The sequence below is a fragment of the Moschus berezovskii genome, chromosome 7, assembly GCF_049115385.1.
Source record: "Moschus berezovskii isolate FMDL1 chromosome 7, NW_MosBer_1.0, whole genome shotgun sequence".
In the NCBI taxonomy this organism is placed as follows: Eukaryota; Metazoa; Chordata; class Mammalia; order Artiodactyla; family Moschidae; genus Moschus; species Moschus berezovskii.
In genome coordinates this window covers 117,139,842-117,166,948 of record NC_142466.1, presented here as the reverse complement: position 1 = coordinate 117,166,948, position 27,107 = coordinate 117,139,842, and the positions used below count along the sequence as shown (strand labels likewise).

Sequence of the window (27,107 nt, the reverse complement as noted above, 5' to 3'; positions counted from 1 at the left end):
AGGAACGAGTGGGCCGGTGCGCGAGGCACCTGGAGGGAGAGCCGGCAGCCACTCTGGCCTGACTGCGGAGCGGATGGGGCCGCTGTGGGGCCGGCGCCCAGGGTTTCAGCTCGGGCTGGGGTAGTGGTGAGACCATCTACACAGGCAGGAAACGGGAGGGAGGGTGGGGAAAGGCAAGGCGTGGCCCGGAGCCTCGGTGGAGAGGTCCCCAGAGGGCTCGGCCCTCAGGAGAGAGGTCAGGGAGGCTGAGCTCACCCCCGCCTCCTGCCCGGCTCCACTCTGTTCTCCCCGAGGGCACGTAAGGTGCCGGGAGTCCCCTCCGTCTCCTCTTTCAAACTCACTCTCCTTTCCCTGTGGGCTCTGGTAACAGCTTACGCAGTTCACAGGAGTAATTTTCATGATGTGTTGTGTTTCCTCATTATTTAAAACTGTTTTCTAGAAAGTTCCATGCACTTGGGCCTGAAGACCATTCATAAATTGTGACTTCTGTGTGTTTTTGTAGGTTCTTCAAATGTTTTGGCTTATGGTCCAGAGATCCATAATTCTCTGACATCAGAAGTATGTTTCCTGAGGAAGCAGAACCAGGCCCTCAATATGATGCTCACTAAAGGATCCAGAGGTAACAGCTAGAGGAGCCGTCTGCAGCGTGGGGTCCCACAGCCCCTGTGGCGTGGGGAGGATGCGCGTGCTAAAGTTCGACCAGCCTGCGTTCAAGTCCTGGGCCTGTGACTTCGGGCCGGTCACTCGGCCTCTCTGAACCTCAGTATCGTTAGCTGTAAAATGGGAGCGCTTCGTCGGCTGTCGTGACAACGGGGCGCAGTGGATGCCTGCAGAGCGCGCCTCCGTGGGGCTGAGTGAATGTTTCTCCTCTTGTCACCCCCGCCTGTGCAGCCGCCTCTCACTCATCCTAGTTCACAGCGGGAGAGAAGGGCTGGAATTACATTACTCCCCGAGTTTCAGAGACTTCCTACCATCAGCAAAGCTTTTCCAGGATTTCTTTTGTGGTGGTTTAGTCACTAAGTCATGTCTGACTCTTGCGACCCCATGGACAGTTAGCCCGCCAGGCTCCTCCATCCATGGGACTTCCCAGGCAAGAATACTGGAGTGGGTTGCCATTTCCTTCTCCAGGGGATCTTCCCCACCCAGGGATCAAACCCAGGTCTCCCGCATTGCAGGTGGATGCTTTACTGAGCCACCAGGGAAAAGGACAGTGTTTCTCTTCTTTTCATTCCTTCTGTGTGGAGCTTAGCCCTCAAAGAGGTTTCATTTATATTTTCTGACAGTACATAAAATGCTTCCGGAATGACATTATCATCAGTCCTGCCTTACAGGTGAGAAACTGAGGCCACAGAGCTAGAGGTGGTGGAGCCGGAGCTCAGGCCAGCCTATCGCATTTTCACCAGCGACACTGACGCCAATTCTGGCTCAGGGGATGAAACCGGGGCTTCTGCAGTTCGCTCACTCGTTCGGCAAACGCGTCCTGGCGCCTTTTCTGTGTGCAGCCTGTGTAGATTCTGATTCAGGGGTGAGCGGGACCTGATCCCTTCCCGCAGAGGCACTCATGGTCTGACGGGACAGAGAGCCAGGCGACCGTGGCAGACCAAGGTGAGGATTAGCCTCAGGGAGCGCAGGACCCCGGAGAAGGCATCCTGACCCAGGGGGAGCTGGCCTTACAAGAGCTGAGTCTGGGATGTTAGTAGGGATTAGCAGAGGTGCCTGAGGTTTAGAGGGCTTCACGGGTGGCTCAGTGGTAAAGAATCCATTTGCCAATGCAGGAGATGCTGGTTCAATCCCTGGGTTGGGAAGCTTCCCTGGAGAAGGAAATGGCAACCCACTCCAGGAATTCTTGCCTGGGAAGCCACAGGGACAGAGGAGCCTTGCAGGCTGCAGTCCATGGGGATGCAAACAGTCAGATAAGACTTAACAACTTAAACAACAGCTAAAGTTTAGAAGAGCCAGGGCATTTTAAATAGAAAGAAAAGGATGGACAGAGGCCCAGGGGTTAGAGATGGGAGTGGAGTCTGGACTGGTCTGGAGTTGTAGGAAGCTCAATGTTGTTGCAGCCTGCAGGGAGAGGAGAAAGCTTGCTCAGAGATGATTGAGTCATGGTTAAGAGTGGAATCAGAAAAGCTGGATCTGAATCCTGGCTCTGCCAGTTACTGGCTGTGTGACCTTGGCAAAGCCTTAGTCTCTCTGATCCTTAACATCCTGTCTGGAAAATAGAGAGTAAGCCAAGTGCCTCCATGGGGGTTTACTCTGAAGAGTAAGCAGGATGATACATGGGAAGACCTTCAGGTAACACAGTGAGCTCTGCGGTGACGTCGGCCATCAGCGGCACCAGCACCGCTGGCAGCCGCCGGAGCGCTGGCAGCCTTCGGTGTGCTTTGAGGCCCCGAGTGAAGCCTTTACATGTAGCAGCTCAGTCACTGCTCCTGGCCACGCACGTGAGGAAGCTGAGGCGCAGAGAAGTGAAGAGACGGGCTGAAGGCGGTGGGGGTCAGTAAGCAGAGGAGCCGCACTTGAGCATGCCCCTCTGTCTCCAGGCCTCGTGCTGGGCCGTGCGTCCCCTAGCCCCAGCGCTGTTCATCCCTCGGGAGCGCTGGCCTCCGGGCCTGGCGGTGGTGGCCGAGGGGCCGTCTGCACAGCCTGCTGGCCTCCTAGCGGGCCTCTCAGACTTGCCCAGCACCCGCACCAGAGTCGTGAGCCCCATTTCTTGCCTCTGTCTCTCACGTTGACCCAGCGTTTGCTTTGTGAAGGCACAGTAGCCAGGCTGGCACAGCCCATTATTTAATAGAAAACTAAACGGGCCCGTCTCTTCCCAGTGACGTTTGATCTGCAGCCTTGATGTTGACAGATTTATCTGCCCAAAACGCGTGAGATAATTGGAATGCCACAATCACAAATGCTCGATGAAATCTCCTTCTCTCCTTTGTATTCTTGGCGCGCTCCGGCTGAAGTGCTGTATTTGCGTAATAAGGTTGGAAAAACAAATGGTGTCTCCTCTCAGCAGCGCTTCTCTGTGCATGCAGATAAGCAGAAGGAGAACGAGAAGCTGCGTGAGGCCCTCTCCAGGAAGGCCGCCAGCCTGGAGCGTCTTCAGCGGGAGCTGGCCGCCGTGCAGGCGGAGAAGGAGAGGCTACAGAGAGAGGTCGACGAGAAGGAGAGTCAGAACCAGCGGCTGCTTCAGGAGGTCTGCCACGGCCGCAGGGCGCTGAGCAGGTAGGGGCCAGGGTCCTCTGCCCCGGGACCGACGCAGTAAGCACACGACACGTGACATGTCAGGTGGGAATGAAATAAGAGGAGGAAAGTCCTCTGAGTCAGGGGACAGGGCCTGGGGGCCAGTCGGCTCTGTTTCATCCCGGGAGCGTCAAGGCCGGCCTCTCTGAAAAGATGCTATTTGAGCAGCCACCGGAGGCAGTGAGCATGTACGCCCTGCGGAGCCTCTGGAAGATCTTTCTCTTTGGAAAGGATGGGCGCCCGGGGCGGGGTGTCCTTGACCTGTGCAGGGCAGAGCAGGGGGCCCTGCTGGAGGAGGGGCTGGGATGGAGGAGGGCCCCGAGGCCGGGAGGACCTTGGCTTTCATGCTGAGTGACCACGGGTGGTTCTGCGCGGAGGGTTGACGTGCGTCTGACTCGGACTCTGAGCTGGTCACGCCGACAGCTCCTCTGCAGGCCCCCCTGTCCCTGTGGTCTCCATCTCGTCCGGTGTGTCTCAGCAGCCCCGTCAGCTCTCCTGATCCCCCCCCGACCTTTGCTTCCTGAGGTCGCCCTGCTTCCCCAGCGCGGTGCAGTGATCCGTAAGCTCACAGCCTGTGCCATCACAGCCCTGCTTCTCTCCTGAGCTGGGCACCCCTGGGTGAGACATAACCATCTTGTGTTTCACTTCCTCATATTCCTGAGTTGGGCATTCGTAGCGCGTCCCTCTTGGGCTGTCTGTGAGGACGACCCAAGATCTCAGATGTCAAGGGCTGGGCCTGGAGGGGCCCTCAGGATGCTCCTCAGCACGCCAATAGTCTCAGCCACGCTCCCCAGGTCACGGCGGGACTGCCTGCCCCCCCATCGTGAGACTAACCTCTCCTCCCCATGCTGGCGGGGCCTTTCCAGGCTGCAGGAGGAGACGGCGTTGAGGCAGCAGCTGCTCTTGCAGAGCGACAAGCTCCTGAGGGCCCTGCGGGTGGAGCTGAAGGTGTATGAGAAGCTGGACCAAGAACAGTGGAGGCCACAAGGTACTGGGCACTCTGGCTGGGAGCTTGCTCCTCTCCACCAACAGCAGGCTGGCTCTCTGTCCTGAAACCCCAGGCCTGCCTCCCTGGTGGAGCAGGTCGACTCTGAGGCAGGCTTTCTGGCCCACCCTCCTTTTGAAGCGGCAACAGGAAACAGGGAAGGACTGAGGCTCAGGAGTCCAGCCAGCTGAGGTCTGGGCGCTCACGGCCTCGCGTCCCCGGGGTGTGCCTTCCGCAGTCAGCTCGCTGCTTTGGGCCTTTTCCTTCTGCTGTAACACACGTCTGCTAATCTCGGCTCTATGCAGTCATGAAAACTAGATGTGATCGTTTATTAAACATCCTAGCACAGTACCGGGCACATAGTAAGACGCTCAAGAAATAACAGTTTTCCTGCTAGTGTATTTTTTTTTTTTTTTTGGCCCATTCATTCAGCAGATAATCATGGAGCGCCTGCTGTGCGCTGAGCATTGCTCTGGAGATGGTGGCTGGTCCGTGCTCTGCCCTAGAGAGACCTGATCAGAGGGACTTGACTGTAAACCCTAATGTTTTAGAATCAGTTCTGAGGTGTGGTGGGGGTTTTTGTTGTTGTTGTTGTTGTATTTTTTCTTTTCAACTCATTTTCCAGATGGTTTCTCCCTGTTGAAAGTTTATCTAGAAAAGGCTCGCCTCTCAGCTTTCATTTTCTCCTCAAGCTGCTCTTCTTATTCCTGTTCTTGTGCCTTTTTAATACACTGCGGCTCTGAAAATCAGCCCCTTTCATTCTATAATTCCAGCCCAAATAGATTTTATTACTACTAGACATAATTTCAGGGTTTGGTGTGCAATTTGCTAGGCCTTAATGGCCAGAAGCGAAGATTAATTTCCAGCTCTTACTTAGCCTGTGGAATAGCAGCAATTAAGTCTGCCGATATTTTTGTTTTTAAAGTCGAGTTGTTATTGTCAACTGTTCCTAGTCCTTGGGCAGGGGAGGAGGGTGATGGTGGCAGTGGTGGCAAGCACCGTCAGCTCACGGCTGGCCCTTTGGCAGTGGATGGTGTCGAGGTTTCCCTTTGCTCATGCTCGCAGAGGCCAGTGTGAAGGCGTCGAGAGAAGGCTGGAGGGGCCAGGACCTCCTGGGCCACCTGCACGGCCTTCTGGCCGAGGTCCAGGCTCTGCAGGCGTTACTGGAGAAAAGCATCAAGACCGACATGACGCTGCAGAGCTGGATGGAGGAGCGGCTGGTGCAGGACGGGGAGAAGGCCCGGGAAGCCGCTTTCACTTCGGCTCTGCAGACCCTGTCCGCCCCTGAGCGGCCCCTGCCACTGGATGAGCCCGGTACTGCCCTGCCTCTCCCCACTGTCTGAGACACAGCCCTGTGCGTCTGTGCGGGACACGCCAGCTTCTGAATCCCACCCTCGCCCCACAGGGGTGTCTGCCACCCGACAGCAGACTCGCCAGACCCCGGGAGACTGGGGCCTGACCGCTGAGTAGCTGTCACCTTTGCAAAATGCCATCATCTCTGCCTGGGGCCTGTGGATTCTCAGGGCAGCCGAGTCGTGGCTTCCAGCCTCCCTTCTTGCCTCCAGTCTCGCTCCCTCCCCTGCACTTAGCCCTATCCCCATCACCCGCTGCTGGAGACCTGTCTGAGCCCCTTTTACCGCCTTAAAAGAGGCCTACACCTCTCCCTGCAGCTGTCCGTGTCTCGGGGTCTGAAAAACTTCCTGGCAGTTTTGAACACTGGTTCTGTTTGGCGTTTGCTTGCGGGGTTTTGTCTGGCCTTGCAGAGGCTGTGGAGGGGGCAGAGAGAGGATAAACTGGGCTCCCGGACCCTCTGCCCGCCTCCCACATAGGTCTGGAAGACACCAGCAAGGGCTCAGGCTCAAAGCAGTCAGCCAGGCCAGCCTCCGTGCTCTTTTTATGAATGAACTAAAACTCAGAGAGGGCAAGAGGCTTTTCCAGAGTTACCGCCGCAAGTCTGTGACAGAGCTGGAGCTAGAAATCATTCCCAGCTCCAAGTCCACTCTGTTCCTGAAGCACCGCCTGGAGGGCCTCGGGGGTCTGGGCTCACCGTCCTCATGCCCTCAGGGTGGTTGTGTGCATCGGGGGCGGGGAGGCAGGAATGTCGACAGTTTATGCTTACACTTCACTTGTCCTTCACTTAGATTGGGACTTACGCCTGTCGCCTTTAAGTTAGACAGTTCCAGTCTCTCAGAGAGCACCCAGTCCCCCAGCCTTGGAACTTGTAGTGATTGAGTCATGGATTCTCCTTGGGAAGGGTTTTAAAATTTGAACCACAAAGGTGCTGTGACAGTGTGGGAAAGAAAACAGGAAAAGGTCCTTCGTGGTTACAAAGCGTCAATTTTTGTGCTCTGTGCCGCTTCATTTGGCGGTCACGTACAGGCATGAATTCACAAGGTCCAGGTCGGGTTTTGTGCGCTTCTTCGCTTTTGCCCAATGTTACATCATCAGCGTTACCCCTTCCTCCGCATGGGCTTCCCTTGTTCTGGTGCATCACCTCCCAGGGCCTACTGGGGCGACGCTTCCCTCCTATGTGGGTGACCACGGCCCCCTCCAGACTCGGGCTGCCAGCTGTTCCTCCTGAAGCCCCCGCTTCACGCTCCCTGAGGTGTCTCAAGGACCCCGGCGTTTCTGCCTCCTCGGGTCACCCCCTGACCTGGGCTCCCACTGCCTCTTAGCCCTGACCCCTCGGAGGAAGTGGTCTGCTTACTTGTCTAGACAAAGAAGGTCCTTCTGGGAAAGCCTGCTCACTCTGTGTCCCGCAGGGCCTGGCGGGAGAGAGGCCCAGTGACGATCTGAATGAACACTAGTGTGCGTGTCCAGAACGTGACTGTATTTTCATGCAGTTCTTTCTCTCAAATGCTGATGTGAATGAAACTAAAGCTTGATGGTTTATTTCCCTTATTGTGCCTTGTGCAGATGGTGACAAGTGTCCCATGGCAACTGACAGTTCATGTGATCTGTTTGATCCCACCCCAGCAATGCCGCCAAGATCAGGTACAAAGCTAAAGTCTGGGTAACTGTGGCTCCATTGGGTTTCTCAGTGGGACTTATTGAGTTGAGGGCAAGGGGGTCCCTGGTTCCAACTCAGAAGAGTATTTGGCAGGATTTAGGATTTCATGTTCTCAGCATTTCTAGCTGGCGATCTTATCCTCCAAGCTGTCCTGTGTTCCTAGGTGTTACCAACCTTAGCGACATCATTGGCTGGGGTCCCTGTTACCCTGGATTAGAGCGACCACCTTAGCGTGGCTTTCGAGGGCCTGCAGCATCCAGCCCAGGTGGGCCTGCCCAGCCACACCCCTTTGCCCACCTGGTGGCACACGGATGGGTCACCATCCTGCAGATGGGCCTGCGCTTCCCTTTCACGGGGACTGTGCAGCCTGGCTCCTGCCTTTGCCAGGCCAACCTTGCCCACTTCTCTGCTAGTGAAAATCCTGCTGCTTCAAGACGCCTGCTGAATGCAAATGGCTCTGGAGAATGTCTCTCCTGATGGCCCCTGTCAGAATCATCATCTGAGCTTCCGCTGAAGCGAAGGTGGAAGGAGGCAGGCTCTTCCTCTGTGTAGCGTTGTTCTCGCTGCCCCTTCACCCCGCGCAGTCGTTGCTGCTTCCAGGCAGCCGTCTCTGCCCCCCTTCCTGCACACAAGCTTGGTTGTCCTGTCCTCTGAGCTCCAGCTCTCTGACGTTGGGCTCTTCCCCCTTCCGCGTGGCGTGTGCTGTGATCAGACTCAGACCCCTGAGGCGCAGGCCCCACCTCGGTTCCTCTGTCTAGACCGGCTCTTCTGCGTTGCGGGGCTCTGATGGGTGCTGGCTGGGTTGAAATGAGGTGACTTAGCCTGGAGCTTCCTCATTATTTGGTGCACACACTGGCATCCTGGATGCCGGCCTCTGTCCCCTCCGGGCAGGTGGCATTTGGACCTGTGGGCTCTCTCCTCCCGGCTGGCTTCGCGTCCTTACACACAGCTCATCGAAGGCAGGTGCTGCTCCCAGGAGATCTCACGTCTCCCCTCGTTCTGCAGCTTCAGAGATGCCTCCGCTCTCCAGAAATGACGTGGACACCCTCTCGTGCGACAGCGGCAGCTCCGTCGTCAGCGCCTCCTACGTGTCATCGCTGGTCCCCAGCCACCACCTCTGGGCCAGCAAGAGCGGCCGCCATGTGCTGGGCCTGGCCGAGGACTACGATGCCCTGTGTGAGCAGATTGGCCGGGGCCAGACGCTCCTCGCTGATATGGACCTTCAGATCCAAGAGGCTTCTGGCCCCATCAGTCAGGAGCTGGTAACCAAGGTAACCTCAGCGGTGGCGCCGGAGGGAAAGGGAAGCACGGGGGAGCAGGAGGCGGAGGCAGGAGGCAAGGGGGCCGTGGGGCCTCAGTAAGGCCCTAGGAACAGGGGCCAGGAATGGCAGCCCCGAGACTCAGAGGGCAGGCCCCGGTCTGCGGGTTGCTCGTTGTTCTGGGGGTGCCTGCTGGGGTGTGCCCCTGTGCTACTGCAGTCGCCCTGCCGGGCCCCGCCGCCTTGCCGCACGACGGCCTCTGTCTGTCCAGGCTCGCACCCGTCCCTCTGTCCTTCAGTCCTGTCGCGTGCCCCTCCATTCTTCCCCCGGCCACCGGCCTGCGCCCCTCCCAGCCTCCGTGCTCAGTGTGGCCGAGGTCTGATCCTCGCGTGGTGTGGAAGGGTCGCGCAGTCCCTTGGGATGCGGTTGCTGACACGAGCTGCCCTGTGCCCCCTCTGACAGGTGGCGGCTGCCATCCCAGCACGTGGCCAGTTAGTGTCATGTTTTCTTTGATCCCAGAGCAGCCTTCACGGTGGGTGGCGTCGTGCCCACTGTGCAGACGCTGAGCGGAAGGAACTCGGCGCCACCAGGGCTGGAACCCCACTCCGTGTCCTCCAGCGCGCTCTGGCGTCCTGCCCCACAGCCGAGTGACACCTCCCGCTTCCCGGGGCTGTGCAGACTTTCTCATGCCAGGTCGTCTGCTCCTGCCCGCCCGCCGTCTCTCCCCGCTCCCCTGCGCTTGCCCTGGCCAGGCGTGGCTGCTTTTCCTCCAGCCCTGGCTCCCATGCCCTCTGGCTGGGAAGACCACCTACCCCTTCTTCCTGCGGCATCCTGCCAGAATCCCCATTTTAAACTCAAGGACCCATGTGTACTTGACATAAAGTTTCTCACTGACTTCCTCAAAGACTTGGGGTCAAATTTCCTTCCTCCCCCAGACTGGACTCAACCTTCGAGCTTCTGTGGGTCACCTTTTCTGATCCTTCTTTTTGGGTTCTCATTGAGGACACTTAAGCCCTCTACTTCATAATAGCTGTTTTGCCTTTTTGTTTTGTTTTACAGTATTGTAAAAGCCAGGTTCGTTTTTTTTTATTCCATTAATAATAAGCTTCAAAAGAGTAAAAGAGTAGGGATAGAGTGTATTTTGTTGACTGTCATATATCCACTGTGTCACCCAGGGCCTGACATGGAATAGGTGCATGGCAAATACTCGTTGAATGAATTCGTAAATATAATTAAGAGTATTGTTCTTTTCTGATTATGGTCTTTATTTTACAGAAATTAGAAGCTATAGAGAAACCTAAAAACATCTGTAAAAATACCACAGAGCTCAGTGCTTAAAATCCCATATGTACACTTGTGTCTCATTCGTAAAGTTTAATAAAACTGACTCATCTCATATGAGTTTTGGATTTGACTTTCAGTTAACATTATATTAACATTTTTCAATCTCATTCAGTACTTTTCTGAAAGCTTGACTTTTAGTGGCTGAAAAGTAAGCCAGCGTGGATACAGCGCCGCTTGTTGGCTCTTTCACCTGTTTGCTGGGCATTTAAGCTGTCCCAAGCATCCTTCTAACTGGATCTCTGGTGATGTCTTAGAGCCGTTCATTAGGGACGAATTCCCAAAAGTGAAACCGCGTGCTCACAGGCGGTGTGGGCCTTTGTAGCCTTGTTGGAAACCACTGCTGTGTCACTCTCCACAGATTTGTATCCGTATCTCCATTTGCAAGTGAGAGTGCCTGCACCTCTGTCTTCACTGAGTATTTTTATTTATCAATTTTTTTTTTGCCAATTTGATAGCTTAACAGGGTGTGTCATATTGTTTTGTTTTTATTTTACTACTTGTGGAGATAATACGCATTTCTTTTTTTAAAGAAAATCGATTTCGTACTTTCCCTTCTGGGGTTCATATTCTTCGCTTTCTTGTACCCTTGAGAAACTCCCCAGTTTGACTTGCTCCTGCCTGCCCGAGGGGTGAGGGAGACTTGACGGGGTGAGTCCCTCTGGCAGCAGGTGGGCTGGGGATGCAGGGGACAGAAACAGTCACGCTGCATTGCTGGCCGTTGGCATCGTCCGCTCTGGGGCCGCGGGGCAGGGCAGGACCGGCCACGGACCCTCTTCTGGCCGAAGTAAATACAGTGCACTCAGGTGGCCACTGATCATGCTTATTGATGGGCCTAGTGTCACCAACGAGGTTCCCTCATAATGTGTAATTCACCGGCTTTCACCGTACATTGATGTCGTCCGTGCCAGGCTCTGGCTCAGAGTCTGGAACGCAGGCCCTGCGGTCTGGTGATTGAGCTGCCCGTGAGAGCCAGCTTGTCCATGGTCTTTCTCCAGACTCCACCTAACAGCCTTCTCATTCCCCGATGCAGGGTCCGCACGCGGCGCCCCGGAGCAGCTTTGTCACTGGCGTGAGTGCCGCCAGACTGACCCTGGACGAGGCCGCGGGGTTGCTGGCGCGTTTCTGGAAGGTCTTGCCGCCTGCCGACGGCCAGTGCACGCTCCGCTGGGAACAGGTGGGTGGCGGCACGCGGATGCAGAGGCTCCAGGGGGCTGCCAGTCCTGGGCCTCCGCTGCCTCCATGTCCAGCCCGGGGCCTGGCCCTCAGCAGTCGTGCCCTCCACTTGGGAACACGGAGGGTGGCAGGGAAGCCTCCGTGCTTGTTGAGTGGCACGTTGAACATCACGCTGGCTGCTGCAGGCCTATTCTCCCTCGGTCCCCTGGTGCCCTGCAAGCTCGGCCTACAGCATGGACCTGACCCTGGCCCGACTCTGAGCACGGCTGTTTGGGGAGGAGCCCTGTCCACGTTCTAAACACGAGGAAACTGCGGTTCGGGCAGTGAGGCACACACCCAAGGACGCAGAGCCGGGTTGGCAGCACCAGTGTTGAATCCCAAGGACCGACTTGTACTTGATAAGCTTTTAAGTCCCAGATTGTCCTCACGGACTAGCTCATTCCCTTCTGTTCAAGATCTCTTTCATTTCTGATGCCTTTTCTCTGGACTGTTTTGATTCCTTTTGATAGCTTTCAGCATCATATTTTAGTGGGCTTTGTAAATCTATTTTAACTACTTAGAAACTAGTTTTGCTTTTTTTTTTTTTTAAGGCAATGAAAATCATTTATTACAAAGCCACTTAAATTTCCTTTAAAAGCTAGACATGGCAGTAACTTGAACGTGACTGAATTAAGAACAGTTGCTCCCACCCCATGCTCATTTGCATCTGCCCTGGCACAGCTCAGGAGTCAGGTAGAGCAGATGCCATCCTTGGGGTTTGTGTGTGTGAGTTCAGTTCAGTTCAGTTGCTCAGTCGTGTCCGACTCTTGGCGACCCCATGAACTGCAGCACACCAGCCTCCCTGTCCATCACCAACTCCCAGAGCTTACCCAAACTCACATCCGTTGAGTCGGTGATGCCATCCAACCACCTTATCCTCTGTCATCTCCTTCTCCTCCTGCCCTCAATCGTTCCCAGCATCAGGGTCTTTTCCAGTGAGTCAGTTCTTTGCATCAGGTGGCCAAAGTATTGGAGTTTCAGCTTCAGCATCAGTTCTTCCAATGAACACCCAGGACTGATTTCCTTTAGGATGGACAGGTTGGATCTCCTTGTAGTCCAAGGGACTCTGAAGAGACTTCTCCATCACCACAGTGCAAAAGCATCAATTCTTCACCGATCAGCTTTCTTCACAGTCCAACTCTCACATCCATACATGACCACTGGAAAAACCATAGCCTTGACTAGACAGACCTATGTTGGCAAAGTAATGTCTTTGCCTTTTAATATGCTATCTAGGTTGGTCATAACTTTTCTTCCAAGGAGTAAGCGTCTTAATTTCATGGCTGCAGTCACCATCTGCAGTGATTTTGGAGCCCCCCAAAATAAAATCAGCCACTGTTTCCATTGTTTTTCCGTCTATTTGCCATGAAGTGATGGGATCAGATGCCATGATCTTAGTTTTCTGAATGTTGAACTTTAAGCCAACTTTTTCACTCTCCTTTTTCACTTTCATCAAGAGACTCTTTAGTTCTTCTTCACTTTCTGGTATAAGGGTGGTGTCATCTGCATATCTGAGGTTACTGATATTTCTCCCGGCAATCTTGATTCCAGCTTGTGCTTCCTCCAGCCCAGCGTTCCTCATGATGTACTCTGCATATAAGTTAAATAAGCAGGGTGACAATATACAGCCTTGACGCACTCCTTTTCCTGTTTGGAACCAGTCTGTTGTTCCATGTCCAGTTCTAACTGTTGCGTCCTGACCTGCATACAGGTTTCTCAAGAGGCAGGTCAGGTGGTCTGGTATTAATATCTCTTTCAGAATTTTCCACAGTTTATTGTGGTCCACACAGTCAAAGGCTTTGGCATAGTCAATAAAGCAGAAATAGATATTTTTCTGGAACTCTCTTGCTTTTTCCACGATCCAGCGGATGTTGGCAATTTGATCTCTGGTTCCTCTGCCTTTTCGAAAACCTGCTTGAACATCTGGAAGTTCATGGTTCATGTATTGCTGAAGCCTGGCTTGGAGAATTTTGAGCATCACTTTACTAGCGTGTGAGATGAGTGCAATTGTGCAGTAGTTCGAGCATTCTTTGGCACTGCCTTTCTTTGGGATTAGAATGAAGACTGACCTTTTCCAGTCCTGTAGCCACTGCTGAGTTTTCCAGATTTGCTGGCATACTGAGTGTAGCACTTTCTCAGCATCATCATTTAGGATTTAAAATAGGTCAACTGGAATTCCATCACCTCCCTAGCTTTGTTCGTAGTGATGCTTCCTAAGGCCCACTTGACTTCACACTCCAGGATGTCTGGCTCTAGGTGAGTGATCACACCATCGTGATTATCTGGGTCGTAAAAATCTTTTTTGTACAGTTCTTCTGGATTCTTGCCACCTCTTCTTAATATCTTCTGCTTCTGTTAGGTCCATACCATTTCTGTCCTTTATTGAGCCCATCTTTGGATGAAATGTTCCCTTGGTATCTCTGATCATCTTGAAGAGATCTCTAGTCTTTCCCATTCTATTATTTTCCTCTGTTTCTTGCACTGATCGCTGAAGAAGGCTTTCTTATCTCTCCTTGCTGTTCTTTGTCACTCTGCATTCCAGTGGGTATATGTTTCCTTTTCTCCTTTGCTTTTCGCTTCTCTTCTTTTCATAGCTATTTGTCAGGCCTCCTCAGACAGCCATTTTGCTTTTTTGCATTTCCCTTTCTTGGGGATGATCTTGCTTCCTGTCTCCTGTACAATATCATGAACCTCCATCCATAGTTCATCAGGCACTCTGTCTATCAGATCTGGGCTCTTAAATCTATGTGTCACTTTACTGTATAAGGGATTTGATTTAGGTTATACCTGATTGGTCTAGTGGTTTTCCCCACTTTCTTCAATTTAAGTCTGAATTAGGCAATACGGAGTTCATGATCTGAGCCACAGTCAGCTCCCGGTCTTGTTTTTGCTGGCTGTATAGAGCTTCTCCACTTTGGCTGCAAAGAATATAATCCATCTGATTTCAGTATACGTGAGTGCCATGTCATATTAGGTCCAGGTGAGCATCTGTCTGGTAATCAAAGAAGCCTCCCTGGAAGAAGCTGCCTGTTAATTAAGGAAGAGTTCAAGCTATTTCCTTGGTAGTCTGATAGATATTCCCTCCTTTATCTAACCTATGAATTTTTGGCAAAGTCCAGCAGGAAGGTAGAAGGGAAATGTGCATTCCACATTATCACCTATCTCGTTACCTTGTAACAGCCCTCAGAGCTCCCAGCCATGGCAGGGAAGTAGCAGCGAAGCGGCTCTTGGCTTGGAAGGTTCTGCTGGGCCTGTCCTTAGGCGTCCCTCCTGGGATCCTGGGGAGGAGCCTGGGTGCAGCAAGCTCGAGGAGTGCATGTCCAATCACCATGTGAGTAGATCTGTGCGTGGATGGAGATGGCATGTTGGAGAGGAGCCCCCACCAAGCTCCAGCTCCACACTGGCCTCGCCTTTCCTCCTAACCCTGCAAGCTCGTGTCCATCTCAGGCCCAGAAAGCAGAAGTGCTCCCTCCCTCCAGCTCTTTCTCACCTCTCAGGTCTCAGCTTAAATGTTACTTCAAGGTCAGAGAGGGCTTCGGATGAGTTCGTCACAGCGCCCTCTTCTGTTTCATCCTAACCTTTATCATACGTTACAGGTACATACCTGTTTAATGTCTGTGTTTCTCTGTTTTCCATGAGGGGCCATCTCTGTTTTGTTCATATTTTCGAATGAATGAATAATTTCCTTGCATCCTTCTAAACTAGTGCTTGATCATATGATTTTTAAAAAGCATATGTCTAACCTAAATATTTCACCCTTGATACACTGTTTTTGTGCTCAGTACAGAGTAATAATGTCTGTTAAATAGATGGAATGCAGTTCTTGTTTCTGTTCCGTGTGTGTATCCGTGTGAATAAACACAAATTATCGGCACGTTGATCTCTCCCCCACTAGCAAATTAGTCTAGGGACTGGTCAGTGCTTGTGAGGGTTTGCACCTTGTTTCTGAGGGTTTCTCAGGTGATTGATTATGCTCACTTTAGCATCACAGAATTTTAGAGGCAGGAAAAGGCCCTGGGAGATGCTCCGCTGTGGTTGCTGGTGTGCACAGACCCCCTGCGTGGTGTAGAATTGCCTCCAGCCGCCTTTCAGGCCCTGCCTGTGTTTCATACAGGGCCTCTTTCTTGGTGTGAAATCTGTGTGAAGCAGATTTCCAGGTTTCCACCAGCAGCTCCAGTGGTTTTTTTTTTTTTACTACCTGGTGTTTTCTTTGAGTGTCATTTTGCGTCTCCTACAGCCCCTAGGACTCTGAAAAGTGTGCATCACATGTATAAGTTCACCTAAGAAAGTTGTGGGAGAGATACAAATATGTGCACATATTTGTTTATAAACATTTTTATCGGTGGGAGGAGTTGAGAGAGCGGCACTGGAACATGCCCGTCACCATATGTAAAGCAGACAGCTAGTGAGCAGCTGCTGTGTGACAGGGAGCGCAGCCCGGAGCTCTGACCGCCTGGAGGGGAGGGCTGGGAAGGGGTGTGCGGAGGAGGAGGGACGTATACATACTCACGGCTGAGTCACAGTTTTGTGTGGCAGAAGCCAGCACAGTATTGTAAGGCGATTATCCCCTAAGTGAAAATAAATTTTTTTAAACATAAAAAATAAAAGACTATTCACTTTGGTCAACTAACTGGTCCGGGGGAGTAGCCACATGGACTGTCTAGTTCCGGACTTATTTTATGCTTTCAATCGCAGCATAGCCCTCCTTCCGGCAAGAAAGTCACTTTCATTTTTGAATTTTTATAAGAGATGCTGAGAAATAAGACATGATTTGTATGGACTAAAAAAATGTTTTTATGAGAAAGGATAAACAGTAATATAAGAGTTTACATATGGGGGTGGGAAGGAAGAAGATGGAAGAACAAGAATAAAAGGTAGATTTCTCTGAACTGATCTTGTTTCATAAATTTGACTTTGAAACTCTATAAATGCCTTATGTAATTAATAAATAAAAATTAAAATGGGATAAACAATTTTAAAATATTCAAGGTAAACCAACTTTCCTGTATATAATTGAAGGCATAACCACTCAAAGAGAAAACATTTCACAAATTCCCTGGTGGTCCAGTGGTTCGGACTTTGAACTTCCACTTCAAGGGGCACAAATTCGATCCCTGGTCAGGGAACTAAGATCCTGGAGGCCACACGGTCAAACAACGGTAACATTTCAGTGACAAACACAGTAATTCGATTATATTTTCTTGGTGGAAATACTGAAAGAGCAAGAACAAACTGTCAAAAAATTTAAACCATTTTTAGTAAATATATTGTTGGTAATATTTGTATTGATGTTTTGAAATTACTATATTTTATCATAGGATAAAACAAATAACTTACGTTGAAATTTTTACTATCAGGGAAGAGAAATACATATATATGAACTCCTGATGTAGTGTTCTTGCCTGGAGAATCCCAGGGATGGGGGAGCCTGGTGGGCTTCCGTCTATGGGGTCACACAGAGTCGGACACGACTGAAGTGACTTAGCAGCAGATGTATTTTCTATTTTAAAAATTTAGTAGTTCTCTTTACTTAAAAGATTCTGAAAACGTCCAAGCCAGTACCAGTGAGCACCCCTGGTGCCAAATTGTGGTTTCTGAGTACCTTTTTTTTTTTCCTAAAGGCAATTAGAACTCCTTGGTGAAATGGCTTGATTCCAGGTCTGGGGCAGGATTTGTACCACATGAGCTTAGACCCTCTTTTCATCCTAAGAAGAAAGGGAGAGGAAAGAGAGTGAAACTTGCAGACGTGCAGCGGTTCCCAGATCACGGTCCCTTGGACGGGCAGCACCGAGGCTCTCTGGACCCTGGTTGGGAAGGCACACCTTCCGCCTCACCCGAGACCTGCTGAGTCACCAGGTCTGGGGGTGGCCCCGGCGATCTTGTTCGTACGAGGCTTCTTGGTAACTCTGAGGCCCACTGGGTTAAAAGGAACTGGAGACATAACAGTCAGATATAAAACATGACGTTTATTTGGAAGCTGAGTCAAGCCGGTGGTTTTAAAAAAATAATAAAATTATGATGCAATCAGGAATATACCTGCCGACATCTGTTTGGTGATACTAAGCAGTCGTACTTATTGTTTTAGATGTGATAATGACATTGTGGTTTTTTAAAAAAGAGTCTTTCTCTTTTAGAGCTGTATGCTGACATATTCTGGGGTGAAACATGATTGGGTTCTAGGATTGATTTTTAAAAATAGTTTTAGACTGAGGATGGGCAGGGGTATAGATGAAACGAGTCTGGCCGTGAGTTGGTCGCTGTAGCTGCTGAAGCTGGATGGGCGTCTAGTGGTTCATTCTCCTGTTCTTTCTACTTCTGTAAATATTTTGAAATTTTTCATTTTAAAAAAGAATAGAAACCAACCGGGAAAAAAAAAGACAAAACAGTTTTGAGAAGTCAGGCAGTACACTCGTTAAGTCAGCTCTGATCTCAGCGCTGTGGCCCTGAGGAAGAGTTGCTCTGTTGCGCTCCTGCTGGGTGTCAGGGACTCTGCTGTACAGTAGCATCTCATCTTATCCCTTCCAGGAGCCTCCAGAGGGCTGAGTAGTATTAGTCCCGTTTTTCAGAAGTAAGAACTGAAGGGATCCCTGGTGGTCAGTGGTAACGAATCTGCATACAGTGCAGGACATGGAGGTTCGACCCCCGGGCTGGGAAGACCCCGGAGAAGGAGACGGCGGCCCACCCCCGCGTTCTGGCTGGGAAGACCCCGGAGAAGGAGACGGCGGCCCACCCCCGCGTTCTGGCTGGGAAGACCCCGGAGAAGGAGATGGCGGCCCACCCCCGCGTTCTGGCTGGGAAGACCCCGGAGAAGGAGACGGCGGCCCACCCCCGCGTTCTGGCTGGGAAGACCCCGGAGAAGGAGACGGCGGCCTACCCCCGCGTTCTGGCTGGGAAGACCCCGGAGAAGGAGACGGCAGCCCACCCCGTGTTCTGGCTGGGAGATCCTCTGGACAGAGGGGCCTCGTTGGCTCCAGTCCGTGAGGTCGCAAGAGTCGGTCACGGCTGAGCGACCGTCACTGCTGAGAACTGAAGCTCACTGGCTCCATCATCTCAGCATCTGGAAGCGATGGAACTGGGCTCTGGAGCCCTGCTGTTTCCACCCTGGCATCTTCATCCTGTGAAAATGAAGATTTTCAGTTGAGAGAGACAGCAAACACTTGTATGTAATTCCTTGTCTTCAGTGCTGGATAGAATTCAGGGCGTTCAGGGTGTTTTGAGAGTGCAGGTGAACCCACCACTTGGCAGATGGTCTCACAGCACCTACTTTGAGCCAGTCACTGGGGAGTCAGAGGGAAGAATTGAGTTCTGCCCTCAGGGAGCTTGTAGTGTAGGTGGGGAAGCAATCCACCGTGAAGTGGGAAATGTTAGGGAAAGCCCTGGACACGACAGGCACCCAGAGGAGCAGTAAGCAACCGAGGCTGTGGTAGGAAAGGGTCTCAAGGAGGGCTTCCTGGAGAAGGTGCTGTCTGAGCTGACTTTAGAAGGAGAGGTCAGGTTGGGCAGGCAAGGTGAGCAGTAACCGTCCTCCTGTCTTCAGGGAACCTCTTCTCTGATTCTCTATCTTCTGCATGTGACAGGAGGGTCAGGCATCATCCCTGTTTACAGATGTGGACCCAGGGCTCTGAGTGAAGAGTGACCTTGTCCCAAAATGTGTGGCCTGTGAAGCCGCGGCCAGAGCAGAAGTCTCCGGGCTCTCAGCTTGAGGAGGAATCAAAGAAAACCTCGTGTTTTAATTAGGATCTGTTTTGGAAGCACTGTCGACGTCCTTGTAGCTGACACGATTGGTTAATCTTAAAAGTAGGTTAAAGCAGGGAATCAAAAAATGACACACACCTTAAACATCTCAGTTTAACTTAAAAACAGTTCAATGTACATTCATTTGCCATGCTTTTGATGTCGGGCCAGGGCCTTTTCTTTGAATATGGGTCTGCTGATTGAAGTTCCCCGTCTCCTCTCTTTCATAAACTACATCCATAATGTATGTCTGTCACTTCCAATTTCTGTTTCTTGAAGATGAAGAAAAAACTTAGGCACTTGCGAAGCAATTTGAATGTAGAATTCTCCTAGACTGTGTTCCTCCCACATCTTTTAGAGTTGACTCACCCATACCTAATTTGGCAGAAATGTGGTTTTTTTGTGTTTTTTTTAGTGACTTGCCTTTATCAGGTCTTCTCTGAAACATATGCAGGTTTTCTTTCAACCAGTTCTGTCTTTTCATACACATATTTCATAAGTTTACTTAAAAATTAGATCACATAACTGATTACAAGAGCCGTAAACAAGTTTGGGGACAGACTAAAGTGATTCTCCTCAGGTCGGCAGCCTGCCATCTCCCCTCTTTGGAGCAGAGGTGTTTCAGTGTGCCCGGCATTTGACAATCCGGGTGTGTTATGAGTGGGGAGTGTGGCTCACCCCACACAGCGGTTCAGTGGGACTGGGGAGGGGAGTTGCTGCGTGCGTGCTCAGCCTCTTAAGTCGTGTCTGACTCTGCGACCCCATGGGCTGTAGCCGCCAGGCCCCTCTGTCCTTGGGGCTCTCCGGGCAAGAACGCTGGAGTGGGTTGCCTTGCCCGCCTCCAGAGGATCTTCCCGGCCCAGGGATCGAACGCACATCTCATTAAGTCTCCCACTTTGCGGGTGGCTTCTTTACCTCTAGTGCCATCAGGGAAGCCCGAGAGAGTCTCCACGGTGTGCGTATTTCACTTTAGGGGCCTGGGAACTATGGGTTTGTCATCCATCTATTCTCTCCCCGTCTCTGAAAAAAATCAAGCAGGATCTCCTAATAGATCATACTCCCCCTAATAATATCTTTATATCCTCTTTGTAAGATGTAAGCATTAAAAATAAACCAGCATTATAGTTTTTGGGGAAAAACACTCAATTCTGAAAAATTAAAAAAATGAAAAGCAAAATATTCCAAATCCCATCTCTGAGAAATGGAACACTGTAAACATTTCCGTGATTTCTCTGTCTTCAGATGATTTAGACATCTTGATATACATGCCTATGGATAGAGATATATGAGTTCAATTTTGTGAAACCGGCGTGCCCTGGTCCACAGGAGCTGTTTTGGGCTCTTTTGTCACTAATTAGCATCATCTCTCAATGTCAGTAAATGAAGTCCTACAACATCATTTTTAACAACTGCGAAATTACTCCGTTGTATATAAGTACCATAATTAAGTCACCTAAATCCCTATCGAAGCAAATCAGGTTGTTTATTTTGTCCTGCCGTGAACAGTGCTGAGGTGAACATCCTGGAGCCAAGGCATCTTCTTGGACCTGCATTGCCCTTCCTTGGGGGTAAATGTCCAAGCGTAGACTCGCTAGGTCGGAGGGTTAAGCGCATCCTAACATCCGCTGTGTCTCAGCGAGCCTGGGTCCACCATGGGCTGCCCCAGTTCGCAGCTCCGCCAGCAGTCCTGAGGGCTCTGTGCCTAGACACTTGCCTCCATCTGGTCAGCAGCACGTGGCTTCTAGTTTTTACTCAAATACCTTTGTTTGGAAGGTTGAGTGCTTTTTATATGGTTTTACAGTTCTTCCTATATAATCTGACGTTTCTGTTCTTTATTCTTTTTTTTTGTCTAAATCCCCTTCTCTTTAGATGGAAGAACTGAAGGCAGAGATCAGCAAACTCCACAAAAAACTGTTTGAACAAGAAAAGAAGTTGCAAAACACCTTGAAGCTGTTGCAGCTGAGCAAGAACCAGGAGAAGGTCATCTTCGACCAGTGTGAGTGGTGCTGGGGTGGCCGCCATGTCTGGGCCCTGCCTCTGCAGACTGAACCTGGCCCTGGGTTGTTCTGATGCCTCCTGCATTTGGGTTTCTTCCCATCCTTCACCCGGGGTCCTCCGAGAGCCTCTGGATGGCACAACCCCAGCTGGACTGTGGGCTGGTGGCCTGTCAACATCCTTAACTTACAAGGGGCCTTGTGGGCCAGACCCAGGCAGCAGCATCAGTGATCACAGTGTCCCTCGTGTGTTAGGTCCCTGTGGCTGAGCACAGAGTGGCTGGGAGGTGGGGAGACCTCTTTGGGGGCTGTTCAGGGCCGTGGAGGGGCGAGGATGGTGTTGAAAGCTAGTAGGGAGGTAGCCCTGGCACGGTGGTGGATGCCTGTGGGGCTTTGGCCTGGGAGATCCAGTCCCTTGTAGAGAAGAGGTGCGCTGGAAGGGGGACCGCATGGGGGCAGTGCCACCGAGGTCGTGTCTGTGGTGGCAGCGGGCCATTGGCTGGAGCAGGTGCCTGGCGCAGCGAGGAGGAGGGAGCGTGCTTTGTGCAGCCCCGAGTCCAGGGAGCCTTTAGCTCTCCAAGCTGTAGCGTCCTCACCTCTAACCGGAGACGGTAATTCCAGAGGACTCAGACTGGCTGCGTGGGCCTGGCTTCTCATCACAGCTTCATAAAGAAGTGGGCCTGTTTTCTCATCTGTAAGGGATGGGCGTGATGTCTCAGCTCTCTGGTACTTCTTCCTGGGACAGAACAGATGTTCCATAAGCATTAGTTCTTTGGCTCCTGTATTCCATGAGGTCAGACTGAGTTCTGTGCACGGAGGTGGTGGCAAACCATTAACCTCTGACGTGTCGTAGCACCTCCTCTGCTAAGCTGGTGTCACTATCTCCGTATTTCTCCCCATGGCCCGAGTTGGTCTCGGCCGCGGGGAGGGCTTGCCCAAAGTCGCACGGCGAGCCGGCGGCTTGTGACTTCCCCCAAGACCCCACGCCCCCCCTGACTCTCCCAGGTCTGCTCCAGCTCTCAGGGACTAGGTGGGAGTTGGGGGAATGTCCCCACCGCTCCCTTCCCCACCTGGGTCAAGGTGAACCCGCCAGCTCTGCTCAGAATCTGCCGGGAAAGGAGGGGACAGAGTGACTGTGAGACCCTCCCGTGTGGCCGAGGACCGCCCACTACACGTCCCGCCTCTAGTAGGCAGGACCCCCTGGGGGTGCTCACCGAGGTCACAGCTGGGAAACTACCGGTCACCGCTGGACACCACTGAGGCTGGGGGCTTCGGTGGAAGGGGTCTGGTGCTGTCAGGCAGACCTGGGCTCTAGGCACGCCTCTGCCTGGGGCCAACCCTTCCCCACTCTGTCCCTCGGGCTTCTCGTCTCAGTGGGGGCTTCTCGCTCGGAGGGTGGGTGGTGCTGTTCAGACTCGGGCCAGGTGAGACGTGACTCGTTTGATAGTTTTAGTGCCGTGACACTTAATCTTCTCTGGGTCCCAGGCCCCTTGGTGAATCTCAGGAGAGGTGATCTCTCTCCCCAGAAAGATGCACACAGCTGTGTACACACAGATTTGCACATGGTTTCCAGGGATTTAGGATGCCCTGAAGCATGACCCTAGACCCAAGTTAAGAACTTCTTCCCTGTGGCATGGGGCTGGGGTGGGCACAGAGTGCCAGTGGGTACCTCTGAGATTCACTGCGCCCAGTTAAAAACAAGGCCCACACCATCTGTGCCCTCCCCTGGTGTCACAGATTGCTAGCAGACTCTGTTACCTCCAGATGGAAGCTTTTGTGAAGCAAGAAATAAATATTTTCTCAAGGCCACTGCATGGCACCACTTCAGAATAAGCCAGCAGGGAGTCGGTCTCAGGCTCACTGGCCAAGGACCCAGTCCGGAAACCTGTGTCCTCCCCGGGCGTAGATGGAGTCCCTGGCCATCACGGGGCCTGTTGAGGATGAGTCCTGACCCGGCACGTCTCCGTCAATGGAGGCCTTCCCCCTGCTCCTGGCGTTTGGGGGACAGACAGGGGCTACGGGGAGAAGCCATCTTCCTTCACAGCTGTGCCCCAAGGTGGATTCTCCGCCTGCCTGTGGATTCCCACACGCTGGGCCTCTGTCCGCAGCCACGGAGCCCAGGGAGCTGCGAGGTGGTCCCGCACCACCCGCTCCTCCAGGCGGAGCGTGCTGCTGGTGCAGGGAGCTGTCCCATGTCTGTCCGTCCGTCCTCCCTGTGGTCAGGCGCCCGCCGCGGGACTGCAGTGACCCCCCGGCCCTGGCCTGCACACCTGGGTTTGCTTGGAGCGGGCACCGCCCATTCCCAGAGCGGCTTCTCCGGGGGATGAGGGGTCTGAGACAGGTGCGGGCCTCTCCCCTCCCCGCAGCATGGCCCAGGCCGCAGATCTGGGCTCGGGGGTCCCCCTGGCCCTGCTGGGCCTCAGTTTCCATCTGTAACGTGGTGTCACACGCCCTGCCTTCTGGCGTCACAGAGGTGGCGGCTTAGACCTGAGGCGGGGTCTCTGGCCCGCCTCTCTGACGGGTCACTTGGTCCTGGGTGTGTGATGAGGTGGACACCTCTGGGTCTGGACGCTGCGGGGCTGTCTGCAGGCCTGAGCCACTTGGGGCTGGAGGCCTCCTCCCTGCCCTTGCGGGGCATCCGTGTCTGATCACCCCGTTCTCTGCTGTCTCCTTAGTGGCTGTGACACACAAGGTCCTTCGGAAGGCCAGAGGGAACCTGGAGGTAATGTCGCTTGGAGACGGCCGTGCGGCGGGCGGGCCGTGGGGGTAGGGCAGGCAGTGGCTTCCTCTGGAACCGGGTCCCCCGTTCTCCGCCGGCTGTATTTTTCTGCCAGCAGCGCGTGAACAGTTTCGTTTATCATGCCTCGTTTTTGATGGTTCTTCTAGTTATTGGTGCTTTGTTTTTTAACCAGTGAGAAATGCAGCAAGTGGTGCCTGACACACAGTGGGCATATGATAAATATTTCATTATCATCTGGTTCTATAGTTACTGATCAAACAGCATGTCTTTGAAAGTAGTGTCAGAACTACTCACCTTTAACCCTGTCAGGGATCATACTCCAGAAACCCTCCATGTGACCTAAAATTTTCATTTTTTCCCCCTCCCTTCTCCTAGCTCAGGCCCGGGAGTGCCCACCCTGGAACGTCCAGTCCCAGCCGACCAGGCTCCTGAGGAGAACTTTGAGCCAATAAAGCTTGGGGTTCCCACTGATCTCGTCCTGCCTGTCTGTCATGGGTGGGGCTCCTACTTCGGAGGGGAGAGGGGCTATCTGGCCTCTTCCGGATGCCCACCCACCATCTCCTTTTCTAGCCGGTGTCCAGCAGTCCTTCAGAAATCCGCCCCCACCCTCGGGCCTGCAGAGCGATGCCGCTCCATTGCTCAGTCCAGCGCTCACCCCGAGGCCTCCCTGGAGGTGGGGACTCTGGGGTGGTCCGGACCACTCGTGTGGTCACAGGACAGCCGAGTGACCAGTCCCAGGTCCTCTGCTCCCTTCTGTCCTTCCAGACCCCGAACTGTGCCCTCTGCTGCTACCCCGTCAGCTCCCGAGACGACGGCGGTGGAGGTGACGTGATCGCATCCGCTGGAGGCCTGGGGTTCAGGGAGGCAGAAGACTGGGCTACAAGTCGGCCTGGGCCCCCACCTCTGCTTCTCACCAAGTGATGGGCAGGTCGTGGTCAGGAAGGACCGTCTCTGCTTGGCTTCCTGTCATCTGAGCACTCATCTTAAGAAATACCTGCGCACATGCGCCTCAGTCCCTCCCAGTGTGCGAAAACTCAGGTTTAGCTGGAATGTGGCAGCTCCTTTTTCTAGAAGTCTCATAGCCAAGTTCCTCAAAAGAAGCTCCAAACAGCCCACAAGAGGGCTCGGCAGGGCACTGTGGAGGGAGGAGGAGGCCTGGGTCTAGACCTGAGTGGTACGCTGCTGTCCTCAGTTGATACACCTGTGAAATGGGAGTTGCCCTTCTTTAGCCCAGACCTGGTCACGCAGGGTGATCCTGTGCCCTTTGGAAGTCACCGAACAGCGAGAGCCTTTCCAAAATCCAGTGTCTCTCAGTGGCGGGTCTCAAGCAAGTTACGGAAGCCCTGCTTTAAGGTTCCATGGTGCTGTGCACAGAAACTGGCATGTTGGTGGGGATGCGGGCGGGGGCGGGGACGGGCGTGTTGGTGGGGGCGGGGGCAGGGATGTGGGGATGGGGGTGTGGTACAGTGGTCAGGACTTGGGCTAGCCTCGGGAGCCAGCCTTGGATTCAGATAGAAACACAGGGCAACAATCAGTGGCTGCTTCATCACTAGTTTTGAGTATGTGGCCTGGCACGTGGTTGGTGCTCAGCCTGTGGGAGCTTTCTGGAAAGGCCATGAGTGGAGGTCGTGATCTGTCCCTGATTTTGGGTGGTACACACAGGGCGCCTGAGAGCAGGGGCCTCTGGGAGCCCAGCTGGCCATTGGCTTCAATCACCCACAGCTTCTCAGGACCACAGTAATCCAAAGCAAAGCATGTTTTTATTCCCCAGTTGAGAATCGTGTGAAATATTTCCAACCTTGGGCTAGTGAAGGCCCTCTCTCCCCGGGGAGGTGGAGGAGCAGCCCCATGAGCTTGGCCTGGATTTGGGCCAAGAACATCCTCGGCAAATAGGGATGATTTGGACCTCGGAAAAGGCTCCCTTATCCCTGGCGAGTTCGTTTTACCAGCAGCTGAATTCAGGAGGCTGTGAAACCTTCATCAGGACAGGCGTCCGTTTCCCCGCTCGGGGAAAGGAATCACGCCGTGAGGCTGAGGAGCTGCACCTGAGACGCACCTGCAGGGAACTTTGCAGAGAGGAGGGGCCGGGACGCCGGCTCTGCCCACAGGCCCTGCTCGCCCCCCAGGCTGGCGCCCCCGATGAGCAGCAGCCTCGCCGGGCATCGTCTCTCATCTGCACCAGCTGCCCATTTTACAGGTGAGAGAACCGGGGTGGGGCATCACCAGAGCAAGTGCTGGAGCCAGAATTTGAGACCGGGGCTATTGAGTCTCATTCCCAAACTAGTCCTGGTCTCTGGACTATACCCTGTCTCCCCGAATTGCCAGCTCTTCCAAAAAACTGCAGCCCTCCCCAGCGTCACGGCCTGAGTAGTCTCCTCTCCCTCTGCCCTTTCCAAAAAGACGTCTCTGGGTGGCCAGAGACGCAAGATTGAATTCCTCGACCCAGCGGCCCTGAGACCTGCTTGTGAACAGGGCTGTGCACGGGAGAAAGAGTGATCTTGTTAATAAATCCTCCGAACGGTGGCGGCAGGGAAACCTGCCTGGGGGCTCCTGACCCCGCCAAACTGCCTCTTCAATCTTGGCCATATTTTAAGCCTTTAACTCAAAAATTCAGTTATCAAAATGACTCATCCCGTCCCCAGAGAAGCCCAGGACGCTGCCCTCGAGGCCGGTCGTGTTTACCTCTTGCCTTGCCACAGATGGGGGCTTCGCAGCTCGCTCTGCTGGGCACCAGGTGGGGTGGGCCTGCCTGGGGCCCCGGAGGCCCAGGGTCTTGCTGTGGCCTTGGGGGCTCCTCACAGAACCTTCTTCTGTTCGCTCACCTACCAGGTGATGGGGGGGAAGGGTAAAGGTTTGTAACGGCTAACTGTGAGGCTCGGCCGGGACCTCGGCTGGGGTTTGCCTGTTCCTTCCTCCCTGAAGGCTCTGCCCTGGCCTGCAGCGTGTGCCGGAGGCGTCCTGGACACCCTGCGCTCCCCCGCCCTCTGTGTCCTGTCCCACCCGACCCCAGCCTCTCTATCTGCGCTGCCTCCCAAGGCCACTCCTTACTCACTTCCAGATGGGCCACCTTGGTCCCTCCTCTGTCCCCTGGACCACACGCTGCAGTAGCTTCCCAGCCGGCCTCCCTGCGTGCGCACACCCTCTGCAAGCATTCCCACACCAGAGCGAGAACAGTCTCTGACATGAGGCGGTGATCCTGTTATCTTCCTGGTGTGAAATGCTACAGACTTCCCATCGTGGCTAGCGTCCCTCACGGGCCTGGGTGTGCTGAGTCCCCCTTCTCGAACGCCAGCCACCACTGGCTCTCAGCTCCCACGTTTCAACTTCACAGGGATTCCCTCTCCCCAGCCACAGGGCCTTTGCACATGCTGTCCCCGCCTGACGGGCTCCCATCCACTTCTCTGGCTGCTCTTGTTTCTCTTGCTGGTTGCCTCAGAGCCTGTTCAGAGAGTGCTTTCTGACCAGAGCCCCTACTGTGCACTGCCCCAGGTGATGGGTCCCATCGCTGGCACTTGGCCACGCTTGTGGCTTTGGTTTGTGGGTGATTTGGGGGGGGATTATGTCTCCCCCATCCCTCCCTAGCTGGGAGGCC

At 53.3% G+C, this 27,107-nt stretch overlaps 1 protein-coding gene across 10 annotated transcripts in view; it reads left to right on the top strand.

Moving 5' to 3' along the window:
- Positions 1 to 23,986, top strand: part of CDK5RAP2 (CDK5 regulatory subunit associated protein 2) — a 171,447-nt gene extending 147,461 nt beyond the window's left edge. For 7 of the 10 annotated variants that reach the window (XM_088838314.1, XM_055427762.2, XM_055427761.2 and 4 more), the window contains 10 exons: positions 503 to 619; positions 3,030 to 3,219; positions 4,104 to 4,225; positions 5,288 to 5,536; positions 7,139 to 7,216; positions 8,238 to 8,503; positions 10,866 to 11,009; positions 20,651 to 20,777; positions 23,451 to 23,497; positions 23,896 to 23,986. In XM_088838314.1, coding sequence (XP_088694440.1) covers positions 503 to 619; positions 3,030 to 3,219; positions 4,104 to 4,225; positions 5,288 to 5,536; positions 7,139 to 7,216; positions 8,238 to 8,503; positions 10,866 to 11,009; positions 20,651 to 20,777; positions 23,451 to 23,497; positions 23,896 to 23,967 — 1,412 coding nt within the window. In that variant the 3' untranslated portion in view covers positions 23,968 to 23,986. Of the gene's footprint in view, positions 1 to 502; positions 620 to 3,029; positions 3,220 to 4,103; positions 4,226 to 5,287; positions 5,537 to 7,138; positions 7,217 to 8,237; positions 8,504 to 10,865; positions 11,010 to 20,650; positions 20,778 to 23,450; positions 23,498 to 23,890 lie in introns of all 10 variants that reach the window. The other 3 variants (XM_088838315.1, XM_055427759.2, XM_055427760.2) reach the window with 2 other exon arrangements.
- The last annotated feature ends 3,121 nt before the right edge of the window (positions 23,987 to 27,107 follow it).